The sequence below is a fragment of the Panthera uncia genome (genome assembly GCF_023721935.1).
Source record: "Panthera uncia isolate 11264 chromosome B3 unlocalized genomic scaffold, Puncia_PCG_1.0 HiC_scaffold_1, whole genome shotgun sequence".
Classification (NCBI taxonomy): domain Eukaryota; kingdom Metazoa; phylum Chordata; class Mammalia; order Carnivora; family Felidae; genus Panthera; species Panthera uncia.
Window position 1 is genome coordinate 83,992,669 of NW_026057582.1, and position 18,510 is coordinate 84,011,178.

The 18,510-nt window shown below is 40.2% G+C and overlaps 1 protein-coding gene across 6 annotated transcripts in view; it reads left to right on the forward strand.

Annotated features, from left to right (window-relative positions):
• The window catches only part of MGA (MAX dimerization protein MGA), a 171,739-nt gene that overhangs the window by 73,153 nt on the left and 80,076 nt on the right, over positions 1 to 18,510 (forward strand). For 5 of the 6 annotated variants that reach the window (XM_049613409.1, XM_049613408.1, XM_049613406.1 and 2 more), the window contains exon 2: positions 6,466 to 7,596. In XM_049613409.1, coding sequence (XP_049469366.1) covers positions 6,533 to 7,596 — 1,064 coding nt within the window. In that variant the 5' untranslated portion in view covers positions 6,466 to 6,532. Of the gene's footprint in view, positions 1 to 2; positions 345 to 6,465; positions 7,597 to 18,510 lie in introns of those variants that run through there. The other variant, XM_049613407.1, reaches the window with a different exon arrangement.

An 18,510-nucleotide genomic window follows, 5' to 3' on the forward strand; every position in this document is an offset into this window, starting at 1 on the left:
CTCTCGGGCCTGGGTGGAGGGCGTCCTTTTACTACTGGCCCGATTGGAGTTTTTCGAGAGTTTGAAGCGCTTGTGGATTTGAACAGCGTGAGAAGCGTTCCTTGTGCGATCTTCGCACGCCCCAGCCAGGCCCGGCCTTGCGCGGGGCGCCGTTGGCGCGCGCCTGTGGCCCCCTGAGCGAGGCTGCGCATGTCACCTCGCGCGCGTCCCCGGCCTCACTTCCGCGTCGCGCAGCAAACTCACTGGTAACATCGACGCCAGAGAGAGCGGCCACGAGGCGGGCGGGGTGAGAAGCGCCCTTGGCGCGGCTCTGCCCTCGCGTGCGTGGGGTGCCGCACCGCATGGTACGCTCCGCATGATGACTTTCAGCGCCGCGCGGGGCTTTAGGTCGAGAGCTCTGCTTGTGCGCTTTGCATTTTAGAGCTCAGGTCTCGGGGTTCAAAAAACTCTGAGGGAAACGGTGCTGACGTCGCTTTTTAAGGAGCTGTGTGCAGCTTTTTGACACCTGTGTAAACGTCTCTTTAGCTTGTAATTTCCGGGCAAGTTGTTTGAGGCAGGACCGCGCGTGAGTTTAGTAAGGAAGGCGAGGAAGTGAGCCGTACGGGAGTGGGAACTCGGTAAACAAAGACCGGTGGCTAGTAAGTGCAGAAATGAGGGCGGGGAAAACAGGTGGGAAGAGCAGGTGTTATTTTCCTTTTTCCTCCGTGGGCAGCCTTTGGTTAGTTCTCTGTTTATGAGGTTTCCCGCGTTTGTTAAATTGTCAAGTAGGTGTCTGCTCTCAGTGGTAGGTTTATTTGAGCGCTAGTAACCAAAGTCGAGGGATGTGTGTGCGAAGGGTATGGAGAAGTTAGAGATCATTTCATACCGGATTAAGAGTGGAAAATGGTAACGTCTTTGAAGATTTTTGCTTTGCTTTGGGAACCCCGGGGATGCCTCCTTCTGGGGAGGGTGCAAGAAGGGGGGATGAGGGAGGTCTCAAAGGAGGGGGTGACTGATGGCAGAACGCGAGTGACCAAAGTACACCTTCTTCTGAGGGAAGACCACACTCCCAGGGTTCGCCTCGCCGAAGCAGACACGTGGATGAAGAGAACTCTCGCGCCCACCCGCGCGCCACCAGTGGGTGTTGTAAAGCTTCTCAGGCTTGTGCGGTGTAATCCCTGGCAAATACTGCCTGTTCTGCCTCTTCTTTTTGGGCACGACGCCGCGGCTAGGCTGCAGGGAAAGTGCCTGGAGGCGGCGTGACGACTGCTGGGAAGGGGGCTGGCCCGAGAGGGCCGGGTGGCTGGTTCTGTAGTCTCCACGGTAACAGAATGCGACTGGATCCCGCGGAGCGTTCGGCTGGTTCCGGCCGGCGGCACGTGATCTGTCGGGACTCTTCTCCGGAAGAGCTTTCCTTGCGGCATATTTTCACGTGGTTGTCGGCCAGCTGGCCTCTGCAGTTAAAAAGCGGTGATTGTGGGCCCTTGATAGTCGACGGCGACTGCTCTTCCTGGGGACTGGCAGGAGCCCTTTTCACTTACAAGGGTATGGGGTCAGTGTTGGTGTTTCTTCCAAATGTGGTTATGTTTCCAGCGGTTATGTGGGTAGAGTGGGTTGAGTTGAGCTAACAGAAAACACATGTTTAAGACGAGTAAATTCAGTGCCCTGGGTACTCAAAACGGTGGCTGTTTGATACTGTCCGTTTCTGCCATAAAAGTTCTTCAAATTCTGCTTATGTAACTGCTGGGACCTGAGAACTTGCTAACCCTTTGTTGTTAAAGGACCATTCTTACGAATAGAAAATGTTCCTGTAGTTAGTATTAACTAATGGTATTTGGGGAGAGAAGGAAGGGGGCATACTCTTAGGGAAATACAGTTCTTGCCTTAACACCAAAGCATTTCAGGTAGTATTTGCGATTTCCTTTACAGGGCTGTGGTAATGATAAAATGCCCAGGATGTTGTTTGGTCTGGAGTAAGTTCTTACTAATGATATAACTATTAAAATCAACCTAATGGTGAAGAATTGGTGGTTGGCTATTTTACTGTTTTTGCCACCGTATGCTGTCATTTTTTTAAAGTAATGGTATTTTGATTGGGTGTTTTTTGGGTGGGGGGAGTGGGGTGGGGCAGGGAGCAGTCATTGAATTGGGTAACTACCTAATGAACTGTTGTATTTTGTAAGTTGCAGGAGGGTCATGGCTCTTGTAGTTAAACATTTCCCCAAGAGGTCACTGGTGAAAAGACGTTTAGGGTAGGGATTCTGAAATTGTAACAGTTTGTTTATGGCACTTGCCACATTACTTACCTGAAAACAACATTCCCTCTGAAAGCTTGTGTGTGTGTGTGTTCTGATGGGACTTATTCAGAATGTTAGAGTATTTGCCATCCACAACTAAACTTACTTCCTGGGCTCGTTATTATAATTTTATTACGTAGATAAATGCTTGATATTGAAAAGTTGAACTGAGGTTTTGTTTTGTTTTGTTTTTTGTAATTGTTTTCCTTAAAGTGTTTAGAGAGCCAGATATAAGGTATTTTAAAAATCTTGCTGGGAATAGATTTATTTCTGCATGAGTAACCTGATCCTTCCTAAAGTACATTTGATTTTTGTAGTTGGTTAAAGCCTTAGAGTGTTATATATGTGTCTGAAATAGCTGAATATATTGAATTGACTATCCTTTGATTATAAGATCCTATATAGTATTCCAGAAGAATAGGCATGCTTATATTGGGAGTCTGGTATGGAGGGGCACTTGGGTGGCCCAGCTAGTTAGGTGTCCAGGCTCTTGGTCTGATCTCAGATCTTGATCTTAGGGTCTTGAGTTCAGGCTCCTCATTGGACTCATCCCTGGGCATGAAGCCTACCTAGAAAACAAAAAAAAGATTGGTATGGAGTAAGAACTCAATTCCTTTCTCCCATATCAGTAGCAGTGTATAGCAAAATAAATAAATAAATAAATAAATACGGAGATTGTTTTGGTCATAAAGTAGGTCTTTGGTTTTTTAATGCATTTTAACTAACCCATGGAATACTTTGATTGGAAGGTTTTTTCAAAAAACAACTTGGACAAATCACTAAGTCTGAAAGTTATTTTTCCTGTTTTCATACACATTTTTACATTAAAAAAATTATATTATCTGTGCACAGAGTTGAAATAGGGCAGGCTGACTTTTCTGTACTTAATTTTTTTTTTTTTTTTTTGTTTAGGCAAAAGGAAAAATCTGAAATGTGTTTATGTGAAGTTAGCATAAAATTTACTTCAATGCATTCTGTAACACTAAATGGGATTTCTGTCAGTTGAATATTTGACGTGTCATAGATTTTTAAGAATGCTTTTTTAAAGCACTAGTTAAAACTTCTTTGCCCTAGTTTTACCTGTAATCTGAAAACCAAGATTTTAATTTTAGTATTATAGACGGTAATGTGTAAGAAATTCTAAACCCTTTTTAATACTCATAGGTTTGGAATATCTAAAAAGATGTTTAGGTAGTTCTTTGCCACTAAGTTCTTAGTTGTATTAAGTAAATGTACTTAAGAATGTTTTACATAATTGCTCACAAAAATGGTGGTTTGTAAAAACAAAAACTTTGAACGTTATCAACTAAGTATAGGAATTTGCAGTTTGAATTATATGCTTTTGTAGAGGTATTAGTTTTTGTGAATTTTCTAAGCCTTACTTTTTAACGTTTATTTATTTTGAGAGAGAGTGCAGGGGGGGGGTTGGGCACAGAGAGATGGAGAGGGAGAGGGGTGGAGGGAGGGAGGGAGGGGGAGAGAGAGAGAGAGAGAGGGAGGGAGAGAGAGAGAGAGAGAGGGAGAGAGAGAATCGTAAGCAAGCTCCACATTGTCAGTGCCTGGAGTCTGATGTGAGGCTTGAACTCATGAACCGTGAGATCATGACCTGAGCTGAAATAAAGTTGGATGCTTAACCTACTAGGCCACCTAGGCGCCCCTAAGCTTTATTAATTTTATAGTCCCCTTATTTTTTACTTGTAGGTCTATTTTAATTTTGCTTTATCAATCTCTGATGCTGCCTAAACTTACTAGTTTTAGGAAACCAGTGAACTTAATTGCCTTAAGCCTGAGGCAGCTTTTGAAAAGAATCACCCTAAATTTTCTCTCTTAAAAAAATAAGCTCTAAATGAGAGAAGAAATTGTTTTTTCATCTTTCCTGGGTATTAGTGCTTTAGTGTAAGGAAGTGGGATTCTATTTTTATATTTAGCCATAATAGGAAACAGTAGCCAACCTTTTTGAAGTCTTGACTTTTAAAATATCTATTATCCTTAGGCTAATTGTGAATATTTTAAGTTTTTTGGTCATGTGGCCAGTTCTCCAAAAAGAGGTAAAGTTCAGATCATATGATTTTGCTGCTTGTCAGTAGCTCTGATGAAAGATAAAATTAGACTTTTTAATTAAAGTGAGTAGCATCAATAAAAGGCTGATTTGATTAATTAAAATTACTGACCCACTTATGCAGGAGTAGTGATGTAGCATCTTTCTTTTTTGTGTAAATGCTAATTAGAGATAACTTTATATCTTGTAGAATATTTAGGTAATTGAACACATCAGTTGAATTTAACAACCTGACATTTCTGTATAACTTTTTATTGAGATATAAATCACGTAACATAAAATTTCACCATTTTAAAGGGTACACTTCACAGATTTTTAGTTACTGAACATTTCTGTCACCCCCAATAGAAACCCCATACCCATTAGCAGTTGTCCCAGTTATCCCTCTCTCCTTCCCCTGGCAACCACTAATCTACTTTTCATCTCTGCAGATTTGCTTGCTTTAGACATTACATATAAATGAAATCATATGTGTGGGATTTTATTTTGTTTCATTTTTTTTAATGTTTCTTTGTTTATTCACTTATTTAATAATAATAACAGACAATATGAAGCAGGCTCCCCGCTCTGAACTGTCAGCACAGAGCCTGATACTGGGCCTGAACCCGCGAACTGTGAGATCATGAGCTGAAGTCAGACACTTAACTGACTGAGCCACCCAGGCGCCCCCTTATATGTGGGATTTTAGTTAAATAAGGACTAATTTTAATTATTTTTCAAATATATTGTATGTTCACAAGGTAAAAAATTTACAGTGTTACAGTATGTTTTTTCCCACCCACCCAGTTTTCCCTTGATATAGCCAACACTAGTTCTTTTCCTATCGGTATAAATAGTAGGTATGTGTGAAGCAAATACATACTCTATTCTTTCTTTAGCTTTTTGTTTTTAATTTTATCAAGAAGTGTAACATAACCTATAATTCTTTGGAACATTTTGCCCTTAATATATCTTGTAGAGTAGGAGTCCATAAAACTTATACATTGTTTATTTTATGTTTATTTGTTTATTTAATGTTTATTTTTGAGAGAGACGGAGGCAGAATGTGAGTGGGTTGGGGCAGAGAGAGAGGGAGACATAGAATGTGAAGCAGGCTCCAGGCTCTGAGCTGTCAGCACAGAGCTCGACATGGGGCTCGAACTCACGAGCTGTGAGATCATGACCTGAGCTGAAGTCGGATGCTCAACTGACTGAGCCACCCAGGCACCCCTGTAGTTTTGATATTTTCATGTTGCCCTGTATCATAGAGATTATGTTGTCTTACAGTCTCAGCATCTGGTTAGATGAGAATGCTGGTTGATTTACACCCTTTCCAACACCTCTACCAAATTTTGACTTTTGCTGGTGTGATGGGGTAAAAAGAGTGTCAGGATGGTTTTAATTATGTATGTCTCTTATTCTGACATTACGTTTTCACAGGTATTTTCTTTTGTACACTTTTTGATATAATACAGTACTGCAAATGTCTTTTCTATCTTTATGATTAGTTTTTCTCTAGTTTTACTGTAAGAATGCAGTATATAATACATATACAAAATATATTAATCAATTGTTTATATTATGGTAAGCCTTCTGTCAACCATGGTTTATTAGTGATTGAGTTTTTGAGGAGTCAGAAGTTACACACAGGTTTTCTTTTATTATTTTTTTTTAACGTTTTTAATTTATTTTTTAGAGAGAGAGAGTGAGAGTGCAAGCGGGGGAGGGGGAAAGTAAGAGGGGGATAGAGGATCCGAAGCAGGCTCCACACTGACAGCAGAGAGCCTGATGTGGGGCTTGAACCCACGAACTGTGAAATCATGACCTGAGCCAAAGGTGGATGCTTAACTGACTGAGCCACCTAGGCACCCCCATATAGATTTTCACCTGTGCATGCAGGAAGGGGAGGTCGGTGGTCCTAATCCCTGAGTTGTTCCAGGGTCAACTGTAATTACATTAAAATGAATTTTAAAAAGATAATTTAATAATCCAAAGTGAATGCCATTACATTGATAGAAAGGCAGAACCAAAGTCTTCAAAGAGTTTAGGAATATGTTTTGGGGATAGCATAATTCTTGTATTTTTAACTAAATAAACATTTACTTGATTAAAGTGCTTTTGTTTTGTTTTTTTGTTTTGTTTGTTTTGTAGGCTGGGAAGTCTGCTGTGACTATGTGGTGACTACAATTATCTTACTACTGAGTTTCCCACTGGAATCATGGAGGAGAAACAGCAGATTCTATTGGCTAATCAAGATGGTGGTACAGTGGCAGGAGCAGCACCTACCTTCTTTGTCATCCTAAAACAGCCAGGAAATGGCAAAACTGATCAAGGAATTTTGGTTACTAATCGGGATGCCTGTGCTTTGGCTAGCAGTGTGTCATCACCAGGAAAATCTAAAGGGAAGATTTGCCTTCCAGCTGATTGTACTGTGGGAGGAATCACTGTCACCTTGGATAACAATAGTATGTGGAATGAATTCTATCATCGAAGCACAGAGATGATTCTGACCAAGCAGGGAAGACGCATGTTTCCATACTGTCGTTACTGGATAACAGGTTTAGATTCAAATATGAAGTATATCCTTGTCATGGATATATCTCCTGTGGATAATCATCGTTATAAGTGGAATGGTCGCTGGTGGGAACCAAGTGGGAAGGCTGAGCCCCATGTTTTGGGGAGGGTTTTTATTCACCCAGAATCTCCCTCCACAGGTCATTATTGGATGCATCAACCAGTATCTTTCTATAAACTTAAACTTACCAACAACACACTGGACCAAGAAGGGCATATCATCTTGCACTCTATGCATCGCTACCTGCCAAGACTTCATTTGGTGCCTGCAGAAAAGGCTACTGAAGTGATACAATTAAATGGCCCTGGTGTCCATACTTTTACCTTCCCACAGACTGAATTCTTTGCAGTAACAGCTTATCAGAACATTCAGATTACCCAGCTGAAAATAGATTACAATCCATTTGCTAAAGGGTTCCGGGATGATGGGCTGAATAGTAAGCCCCAGAGAGATGGAAAACAAAAGAACAGCTCTGACCAGGAAGGTAATAGTGTTCCCAGTTCTCCTGGTCAGCGGGTCCGTCTTATAGAAGGTGAGGGGTCAGAGGTACAGCTAACAGATTCAGATCCTTTATCAAGGGGTCATGAAACATCAGGCAAGGGTTTGGAGAAGGCTTCTCTTAATATAAAACGGGACTTTCTTGGCTTCATGGATATTGATTCAGCATTGGGTGAAGTTCCTCAATTGAAACAGGAGGTTACTGAAAGGTAGGTTAACAGCTTTTCTATTCTTAGAGATAAAAAGGAATATTTTGGATTTAACATTGGTTGTGTGGACTGCTGACTTGAGATATTGATAAATGCAAGCTACTATAAAATATACCATAGTGTTTACATTTTGTGAAGAGACAGCTTATTTTTTTGTAATGAGTATCAGTTGGGTTCAGGATTTAGAATTATAGGCAAATTAGATGGTATTTCACAACGGTAACCTTTTGCTCATTTAGATTTAGAGTTTGAGAATTTTTAGGCTTAGGATTTTTTTTTATTTTTTATATTTTATTTTTAATTTATTATTTTTAACGTTTACTTTTGAGAGAGAGAGAGAGAGAGAGAGCATGTGCGCGAGCAGGGGAGGGGCAGAGAGAGAGGGAGACACAGAATCCAAAGGAGACTCCAGGCTCTGAGCTGTCAGCACAGAGGCCAATGTGGGGCTTGAACTCACAGACTGCAAGATCATGACCTCAGCCGAAGTCTGACACTCAACCGACTGAGCCACCCAAGCACCCTTGTTTTATGTTTTTTTTAAAAATACTTTATTTTTTAGTAATCTCTACACCCAACATGAGGCCCAGGCGTCCCTGGATTTTGGCAATCCTAATAGGTGTATAGTAGTATCTCATTATCTTAATTTGTAATTCTCTGATGACCTATAGTGTATGTCTTTTTATACACTTAACTTGCCATCTGTATGTCTTCTTTGGTGAGGTGTAAAGGTCTATAGCCTGTTTTAACCTTTTTTTTTTTTTTAAGCATTTGTTCATTTTTTGAGAGACAGAGACAGAGTGTGAACAGGGGAGGGGCAGAGAGAGGGAGACAAAGAATCCAAAGCAGTGTCCAGGCTCTGAGCTGTCAGCACAGAGCCCAATGTGGAGCTTGAACCCATGAACTGTGAGCTCATGACCAGAGCCAGAGTTGGACGCTTAACCGACTGAGCCACCCAGGCGCACTTGTAGTCCATTTTAAAATTAGACATTTTCTTAAGTTTTAGGAGTTTTTTGTATATTTTGGAAAAGCAGTCCTTTATCAAATGTGAGTTTTGCAAATATATTCTCCCATTCTGTGGCTTGTTTTTTTTTTCATCCTCTTGATAATTGTCTTTCGCAGAGTAGTTTTTTTATTTTTTAGGAGTTTTCTTATTTTATGAAATTCAGCCTATCAATTATGTCTTTCACAGATCTTGCCTTTGGTGTTGTATTTAAAATGTCATTATCATACCAAAGGTCCTGTAGGCTTCCTCCAATGATATCTTTGAGAAATCTTAACAGTTTTGTGTTTTATATTTCAGTTCATGATCCATTTTAACTTATTTTTTGTGAATGGTGGAAGGTCTGTGTAGATTCAGTTTTTTGCATGTGGATGTCCTGCCATTTCTGTACCATTTGTTGAGAAGATGATCTTTGCTCTTTTGTGTTGTTTTTTGCTCCTTTAACAAAGATTGGGTGACCACACTTATGGGGGTCTATTCTGTTTTATTTATTAAAAAGTTTATTTTCATTTATTTATTGAAGTTTATTTTTTAAAAAAAAATTTTTTTTTTTTTTTAACGTTTATTTATTTTTGAGACAGAGAGAGACAGAGCATGAACGGGGGAGGGGCATAAGAGAGGGAGACACAGAATTGGAAACAGGCTCCAGGCTCTGAGCCGTCAGCCCAGAGCCTGACGCGGGGCTCGAACTCACCGACCGCGAGATCGTGACCTGAGCCGAAGTCGGACGCTCAACCGACTGAGCCACCCAGGCGCCCCGAAGTTTATTTTGACAGTGAGAGCGTGAGTGAGTGGTGGAGGGGCAGAGAGAAAGAGAGAGGGAGAGAGAGAGAGTGTGAGTGAATCCCAAGCAGGCCCTGTGCTGTCAGTGCTGAGTCCCACATGGGGCCCAGTCCCAGTACCCTGGGATCATGACCTGAACTGAAACCAAGAGTTGGACACTTAACTGACTGAGCCACCCAGGCACCCCAAATTCTTTTTAAGTTCAAATCCACATGTTCATTGCTGGTATATAGGAGAGTACTCTTTTGTATATTAACCTTGTATTCTGCAACCTTGCTATAATAGCTTAGTAATTACAGAAGTTTTTTGTTAACCTTTTGGATTTCCTACCTAGATGATCATGTTATTTGTGAACAAAGGCAGTTTTCTTTATTAAAAAAAATTTTTTTTTAATGTTTATTTTTGAGAAAGAGAGAGACAGAGTGTGAGCCAGGGAGGGGCAGAGAAAGAGGGAGACAGAATCTGAAGCCGGATCCAGGCTCTGAGTTGTCAGCACAGAGCCCGATGTGGGGTTCGAACCCACGAACTGTGAGATCATGACCTGAGTCGAACTCGGACACTAAACCGATTGAGCCACCCAGGCACACCAAGGCAGTTTTCTTTCCTTCTCCCCAGCCAGTCTATATTTCATTTTCATTTCTTGTTTTATTGTACTAGGTAGGATTTCCAGTATGATGTTGAAGTGTGAGAGGAGATATCCTTGAACTTGGGAAAGGTTCTAGTTTCTCATATTTCATATGATGTTAGCTTTAATTGTTTAATGGATATTCTTAACAAAGTTGAGAAAATTTCCTTCTAATTTTAGTTTACTCAGTTTTTTTTTTTTTTTTTAATTTTTTTTTTTTTTTCAACGTTTTTTATTTTTTATTTTTGGGACAGAGAGAGACAGAGCATGAACGGGGGAGGGGCAGAGAGAGAGGGAGACACAGAATCGGAAACAGGCTCCAGGCTCCGAGCCATCAGCCCAGAGCCTGACGCGGGGCTCGAACTCACGGACCGCGAGATCGTGACCTGGCTGAAGTCGGACGCCCAACCGACTGCGCCACCCAGGCGCCCCAGTTTACTCAGTTTTTAATCATAAATGGGTGGTGGATTTGATCAGATGCTTGTTTTCAATCTTATTGATACGGTCATCTGAATTTTCTTTTTAAGTCTGTTGCGATGGATTACATTAATTGATTTTCAAATGTTGAATCAGCCTTGTGTGCCTGGGATACATCCCATTTGCTTATGATGTATAATTCTTCTTATATGTTGTTGGATTCATTTTGCTATTTTGTTAAAGATTTTTGCGTCTGTTCACGAGAGATGACGATCTGTCATTTTCTTAGAATGTCTTTGTCTGGTTTTGGTATTAGGGTAATGTTGGCCTCAGAGAACGAGTTAGAATTATTCCCTCTATATATCATCTGGAAGAGCCTTTAGAGAATTGATTTAATTGCTTCCGTAATTGGGAAAGTTCACAAGTGAATCCATCTGGGCCTGGTGCTTTCTGTTTTGGAAGGTTATTGATTCAGTTTCTTTAATAGAGGCCTATTCCGATTGCCTATTTCTTGTGTGAGTTTTGGCAGATTGTTTTTTTTCAAGGAATTGGTCCGTTTTCATCTAGTTTGTCCAATTTGTGGTCAGAGTATCCTTTATTATTTTCTTGATGTCCATGGTATCTGTAGTGATATACTCTCTTATCACATTGTATATTTCTGATTGTAGTAATTTGTTTTCTCTTTTTATTTTTTCTTATTAGTCTGGCTAAGGGCTTACTGATTTTATTGATCTTTTTAAAGTAGCAGTTTTTGGGTGTTTCTATTCTCCCAGGTCAGTTAGGCTCTAATAAAAACTTAGTAGGTTAGGCTCTGGTTAACTAGTTTCTCTAGAGGTCAGGCCTTATTGTTAGGAACAGAGTGCTTCCCCCTGCACTGCTGGGTTTTCTTTTTTTCATGAGAGGATATTTACTGTGAGCACCTGGTCTAGCTCCTGGAGGTAAAACTCATAAAAGTGTGAGGGCCCTTCTGTGACTGAGTTCCACTGGGGTTTTTAACTTTCATATTTGTTCACACTGAGCCTCTAGCAATTTGTTGGTTATAATTCAGGTTTTTCTACTCCAGCGCTGGTTCCCAAAATGGTTTTTACTTGTCAGTCTGTTCTACTAAAGCCCTGACCCCCTGTATTCACCTATCTCAGTAGTTTGCCACTGTGTCTTCACCTCTCTTATGGGTCCAAAAAGAGTTGATTTATTCAGTCTGTTTAGCATTTTACTTGTTTAGGACATAGTGGCAACTTCCAAGCTTCCTAACATGTGGAACTAAAACCCAGAAACTTGACTTATTTGGAATGTTGGAGCACAAGTTTGGCAGAAATAAATCCCAGCTCAGTATTTTTCCTTTACCTTCCCTTTCTCACTGAATACAAATCCTATTAACAATTACTATTCTTTGAGTTTGGAATCCCCATGTTCATGAGTTTCCCTTGACTTGTTTATGGACAAGTCAGTGCTTTGTGTTTTCTAAGAATTGTTGTTGGAGCGAATGCTACTCAATTTAGAGTTTTGTTTTTTCTTTTTTAAAAAAAGCTTTTTAAAATGTTCATTCTTGAGAGAGAAAGAGAGCATGAGTGGGGGAGAGGCAGAGAGAGAGAGGGAGACAGAATCTGAAGCAGGCTCCAGGCTCTGAGCTGTCAGCACAGAGCCTGACATGGGGCTTGAACTCAAGAATCATGAGATCATGACCTGAGCCAAAGTAGGATGCTTAACTGACTGCGCCACCCAGGTGCCCCAAGTCTTGTTTTTTTCTATCAAGGGAAAGTTCTTTTCAGTTTTTGCTTATCACTGTGGTATTTTTATAGTTGTAACTAGTGAATGCTGTCTATAATAACTGATTTTCCAACCATAGTCTAATCATAATCACCCAACACAATTAAAAATGAATTTGAACAGTTTGCCCTCAGTTCACCTTTTTTTATTTAAGTAAAAAATTTTAAAGTTCATTTTTATTTAGTTTGAGAGAGGAGAGAGAGAATCTTAAGTAGGTTCCACTCTCAGCACAGAAACCAGTGTGGGGCTTGATCTCATGAACTGTGAGATCATGACTTCAGCTGAAATCCAGAGTCAAGAGTTGGATGCTTAACCAGCTGAGCCTCCCAGGTGCCCCTGATTATTGTAATTTTTGTGGTATGCTTTGAAATAGAGAAGTATGTTTCCCAACTTGGTTCTTTTTTTTCAAGCTTGTTTTGGCTATTTGAGATCCCTGGAAATGCTGTATGAAATTCAGCTTCTACAAAAAAGACCATTGTGTTTTTGATAACTGTTAACACTATAACTGTATGTTGCTTTGGGTAGTGTTGTTACCTTAAAAGTGTTATGTTTTCCAGTCCATGGACATGGGATACCTTTCCATTCAGGTCACTTTTAATTTTTTTAATGTTTATTTTTGAGAGGCAGAGGAAGGGCAGAGAGAGAGGGAGACACAGAATCCAAAGAAGGCTCCAGGCTCTAAGCTGTCAGCACAGGCCCGAAGTGGGTCTCGAACCCATGAACCATGAGATCAAGACCTGAGCAGAAAAAGTCTTAGGCTTAACTAACTGACTGAGCCACCCAGGCACCCCTCTGTTTAGGTCTTTAATTTCTTTCAGTAATACTGTATACTTTTTAATGTAAAAAAGTCTTTGCTTCCTTGGTTAAATCTATTCCTACATATTTTACTCTTGCTTTTTTTTTTTTTTTTTTTAATGTTTATTTAGTTTTGAGAGAAGAGCACAGGGGATGGGCATAGAGGGCAACAGAGGATCTGAAGTGGGCTCTGTGCTGACGGCAGAGAGCTCGATGCTGGGCTTGAACTCATGGAACCATGAGATCCTGACCTGGGTCAAAGTCAGAAGCTTAGCCAACTCAGCCACACAGGCGCCCCTGTATTTTATCCTTTTTGATTGTATTGCAAATAGAATGGTTTTCTTAATTTCCTTTTTGAAAAGGAAATTGCTGTGTTTTATATTGTGTATTGCTCAGTATAAAAACATTCATTCTTACATGTTGATTTTTGTATCCTTTGCTTTGCTGAATTTATTGATTTTCTTGCTATGTGTGTATTTTTTAGAGTTTTCTATATATAAGATCATGTTATCTATGAATTGACATAGCTTTATTTCTTTTCCAAATTGAATGTATATTATTTCTCTTTCTTGCCTAATTGCTGTAGCTAGAAGTTCTAGTACTATATTTAGAAGTGGTGAAAGCTGGAGCATTGGGGTTTTAATTTGCATTTTGCTAAGTTGGTAAAGTTGATCATCTTTTTATATACTTACCAGCCATTGAGATTCCTCTGGTGATCATAGATGTGAGAGTTTTTTCTTGGACACCATTTTTCCCCTTTGATTAGTTTGTTTACCCTTTGGCAAAACCCATGTTGTTTTAATTAGTATAGCTTTGTAATGGTAGTTGCCTGACTTTTAGATTCCACCTAGGGTCCTACTCTACTCCACCTTTTAAAAAAATTAGTCACTGTTCTTACCTGCTTTGATGTGTTTATTATTTTGTCTCTATTGCAGACATTATTCTTATAAATGTTGGAATGCCTTTCCCTCCAGTTTTGCCCTTATTTGTCAGACTTTCAATTTTTTAAAAGTAATTGGATACTGTTACTTCTCAGTTTAACTCTTCAGAGTCTACTGATTGCCTTAAAAGAAAATATTAAGTAAAAATAGTATTATTTTGTTTGAACCCCAACTATTACAGTCTGCAGTTTAGTTCTGACATTAACAACTGAGCTGGTGTTAGTTTCCACAAGTTTGAAGACATGGTCCCCTAGAAGACTGCCCCTACTTCAGATAGCTGCCTTAAGTGGTGTCTCCAAGTTACTTGGACTTCTTAACATTTGGCTGCAAATTCAGAGGTTCTCATGAACACCCTCAGGCTTACTAATTCCCTAGAATAACTCCATAGAACTCAGGAAAGGACTGTATTTATGACAGCAGTTTATTATAAAGGATGCAGATTAGAATCATTCATATGAAGAGATAGAGAGTGAGGTCAGGAGGGTCTCAAATGTAGAGCCTCCATGCTCTCTCCCCAGGAGACCTGTAGGGTGTGTCACCCTCCTGGCATATGGAAGTGTTCACCAACTAGGAAACGCCTTTGAGTTTTGGTGTCCGCTTTTGTTAAGGTTTCAAGTAGGTGTGGACTAAGTCACTGGCCAGGTGATTGAACTTAATCTCTCCAGTGCCCTTCCCCTCCCTGCAGGTCAGGTTGCTTTGTAGCCCCAATCCTCTAATCACAGGGTGGGTCCTTCTAGTGACCAGTCCCCATCATGAAGCTTTATAGGACCTCACTGTTGCGTTACCTCATTAGCGTAGTCTTAAGTGTGATCCAGTGGGCTCATGAATAATACAGACACTTTTATTTATTTATTTTTTTAAGAGAAAGAATAGAGTGCCCACACCCATGCATGGGGAGGGGCAGAGGGAGAGAGGGAGAGAGAAAGAATCTTAAAAAGGCTCCATGCCCAGAGCATCTGATGTGGGATGTGGGGCTCCATCCCTGGACTGTGTGATCATGACCCGAGTGGAAATCAAGTTGAGTGCTCGACTGACTGAGCCACATAGGCTCCCCTAGCAAAGACACTTATATCACTTAGGAATTTCCAAGGGTTTTATAGAAACTCTATGTTAGGAACACTGGATGAAGACCAGATAAGTTCATTATATGATAAGTATATACACATAATTTAAAAAGCTTAAATAAAACCACATGGTGAAAAAGACACTCTCTTGCTTCATTCCTCTTCACCCCCTACAGTTCTTCTTAAAGGAAATTTGATTTTTCACTTACAGTCATTTCTAGTGATATCTGTCTCTGTCTAAATCATATGCAGTGCCAACTAATTATCATATTTACATGTTATCCAAGTCTTTCAGTTTTTCTTCCCGTCAGTACAGTCGTCACAAAAATATCCATTTTTAATGCTGTGATATAAATTTTCTATACTGTTTAGCCAAATAGTGTATGATAAACACATTTTCTTGTATAATTTTGTTTTTTAGTAATTGTTGCCATATTTTTTCTTTCCCTTAGTTTTCTATATGCCTAGTGGTAATTCTTTTCAAATTCTTTTTAAAATTTATTTTTTATTTTTCTAATGTTTTTATTTATTTTTGAGGTAGAGAGAGACAGAGCATGAGCAGGGGAGGGGCAGAGAGAGAGGGAGACACAGAATCCGAAGCAGGCTCCAGGCTCCGAGCTGTCAGCACAGAACCCGACGTGGCCTCGAACTCACGAACCGTGAGATCATGACCTGAGCTGAAGTCAGATGCTCAACCAACTGAGCCACCCAGGCGCCCCAATTCTTTTCAAATTCTTAAGTTAAACTTGAAATTTCTCAGTTTACTTAGACACGCACACTTCATCTAATTAACGTAAAATTTTTTTTGTCTCCTGAATACTATCTTGAGTTGCTCTTGTCTGCCTTTGTCAATCTGAACTAGTTGTTCTCTGAGACTGTAAAGGTTTGGGATTTCACTTTGCTGTCATCCTGCTGACTCTGCATTTAACATTGTTTTATATAGGTCCTCCTATTTCCTGTATCTTAAGTTGTGTCTATTGCTTTGTGTTCTCTTTTTTTTGGTCAAGTACATCTTTTTGTTCCCTCAGAAAGAATGTATGGTACGTAGAATTTTGGAATATTAAAATCACTTCTGATGGAAATAGTAGTGTCCTTTCAACTTGCTTTGCCCTTTTCAACCCTTAGTTTTCTTCTTGCGTGGTGAAAAGTAACTTTGTTATATCCTCCTGCTTTATATATTTGGTTGGGTATAGAGTTCTTTGCTTGAAAACGTGTCCTTGTGTTCCAGTTACCTGTTGAGAAGGTTGTTTTTTTTTTAATTTTATTTTTTATTTTTTAAAATTTACATCCAAATTAGCATATAGTGCAACAATGATTTCAGGAGTAGATTCCTTAATGCCCCTTACCCGTTTAGCCCATCCCTCCCTCCCACAACCCCTCCAGCAACTCCTCCAGTAACCCTCAGTTTGTTCTCCATATTTATGAGTCTCTTCTGTTGTGTCCCCCTCCCTGTTTTTATATTATTTTTGTTTCCCTTCTCTTATGTTCATTTGTTTTGTCTTTTAAAGTCCTCATATGAGTGAAGTCATATGATTTTTGTCTTTCTCTGACTGACTGATTTCACTTAGCATAATACGCTCCAGTTCCATCCACGTAGTTGCAAATGGCAAGATTACATTCTTTTTGATTGCCGAGTAATACTCCATTGTATATATATATACCACATCTTTATCCATTCATCCATCGATGGACATTTGGGCTCTTTCCATACTTTGGCTATTGTTGATAGTGCTGCTGTCAACATGGGGGTGCATGTGTCCCTTCGAAACAGCACACCTGTATCCTGTGGATAAATGCCTAGTAGTGCAATTGCTGGGTCATAGGGTAGTTCTGTTTTTAGTTTTTTGAGGAACCTCCATACTGTTTTCCAGAGCGGCTGCACCAGCTTGCATTCCCAGAGGTTTTTTTTAGTAAGCTCTGTGCCCAGTGTAGGCACTAACAACCCCAAGATCAAAAGTCTCATGCTCTAGGGACTGAGCCTGCCAGTCCCCCCAAACCCCCACCTTGAGAAGTTTGATGTCCTTTTGATTCCTGGTCCTTTGATGCTCTTAACATCTTTTGTTGATTTCTCATATTATGAAATTTCACATTGATAAGCTTTGGTGTGGTTCTCATTGTTGTGTGCTGTGTTTTTTCAATCAAATTCATGTTCTTTAGTTGTAGGAAAATATTTAGTATTATTATTTTGGTAAATTTTCCACTTAAGGTTTTCTGTTGGATGTTCAGTCTCCTGGATTGTTTTATATGGTCTTTTTTTTTTTCCCTGTCATTATCTTTTTGCTCTACTTTACATGAGGTTTTCTTGATTTAATATCTAACTTACTGAAGGCTTTTTTTTTTTTTTTTTTTTACATTTTATTTATTTTTGAGAGAGAGAGAGAGAGAGAGACAGAGAACAAGTAGGGGAGAGGCAGAGAGAGAGGGAGATACAGAATCCGAAGCAGGCTCCACGCTCTCAACTGTCAGCAAGAGCCTGATGCGGGGCTCCAGCTCACAACTGTGAGATCGTGACCTGATCCGAAGTCCGATGCTTAACTGACTGAGCCACTCAGGGGCCCCGCTTACTGAAGTTTTTTTTTTTTTCAACGTTTTTTTATTTTTTTTATTTTTTTTATTTTTGGGACAGAGAGAGACAGAGCATGAACGGGGGAGGGGCAGAGAGAGAGGGAGACACAGAATCGGAAACAGGCTCCAGGCTCCGAGCCATCAGCCCAGAGCCTGACGCGGGGCTCGAACTCACGGACCGCGAGATCGTGACCTGGCTGAAGCCGGACGCTTAACCGACTGCGCCACCCAGGCGCCCCTGAAGTTTTTATTACAGTCATGATTACAACCATGTTATGGTTTCTTCAGTCGGTTGAGCGTCCCGACTTCAGCTCAGGTCATGATCTCAACGGTTTGTGAGTTTGAGCCCCATGTCAAGCTCTGTGCTGACAGCTTGGAGCTGGAGCCTGCTTCAGATTCTGTGCCTCCCTCTCTGTCTGCCCCAACCCACTCACGTTCTGTCTCTGTGTCTCTCAAAAATAAATAAACATTAAAAAAAAAATCAGATTTCTATTATTTTTAAAAATTTTATTATTTAAGAACAATTTTTCTTAAAGTTTATTTTTGAGAAAGAGAGAGAGAGAGAGAGCATGAGTGGGGGTCGGGGGGAGAGGCACAGAATCCAAAGCAGGCTCCAGACTCTGAGCTGTTAGCACAGAGCTGGACTTGGGGCTCGAACTCATGAACCTTGATATCATGACCTGTGCCAAAGTTGAACGCTTAACTGATTGAGCCACCCAGGAGCCCCTGATTTTTCTTTTTTTAAGCTTATTTATTTATTTTCAGAGAGAGAAAAATCTCAAGCAGGCTCCCCAGTGTCAGCACCATGCCTGATGCAGGCTCCAGCTCAAGAACTGTAAGATCATGACCTGAACCGAAATCGAGTCAGTTGCTTAATGAGCCACAAGCACCCTAGATTTCAATTTCTTAATTTCTTTCTTTCTTTCTTTCTTTCTTTCTTTCTTTCTTTCTTTCTTT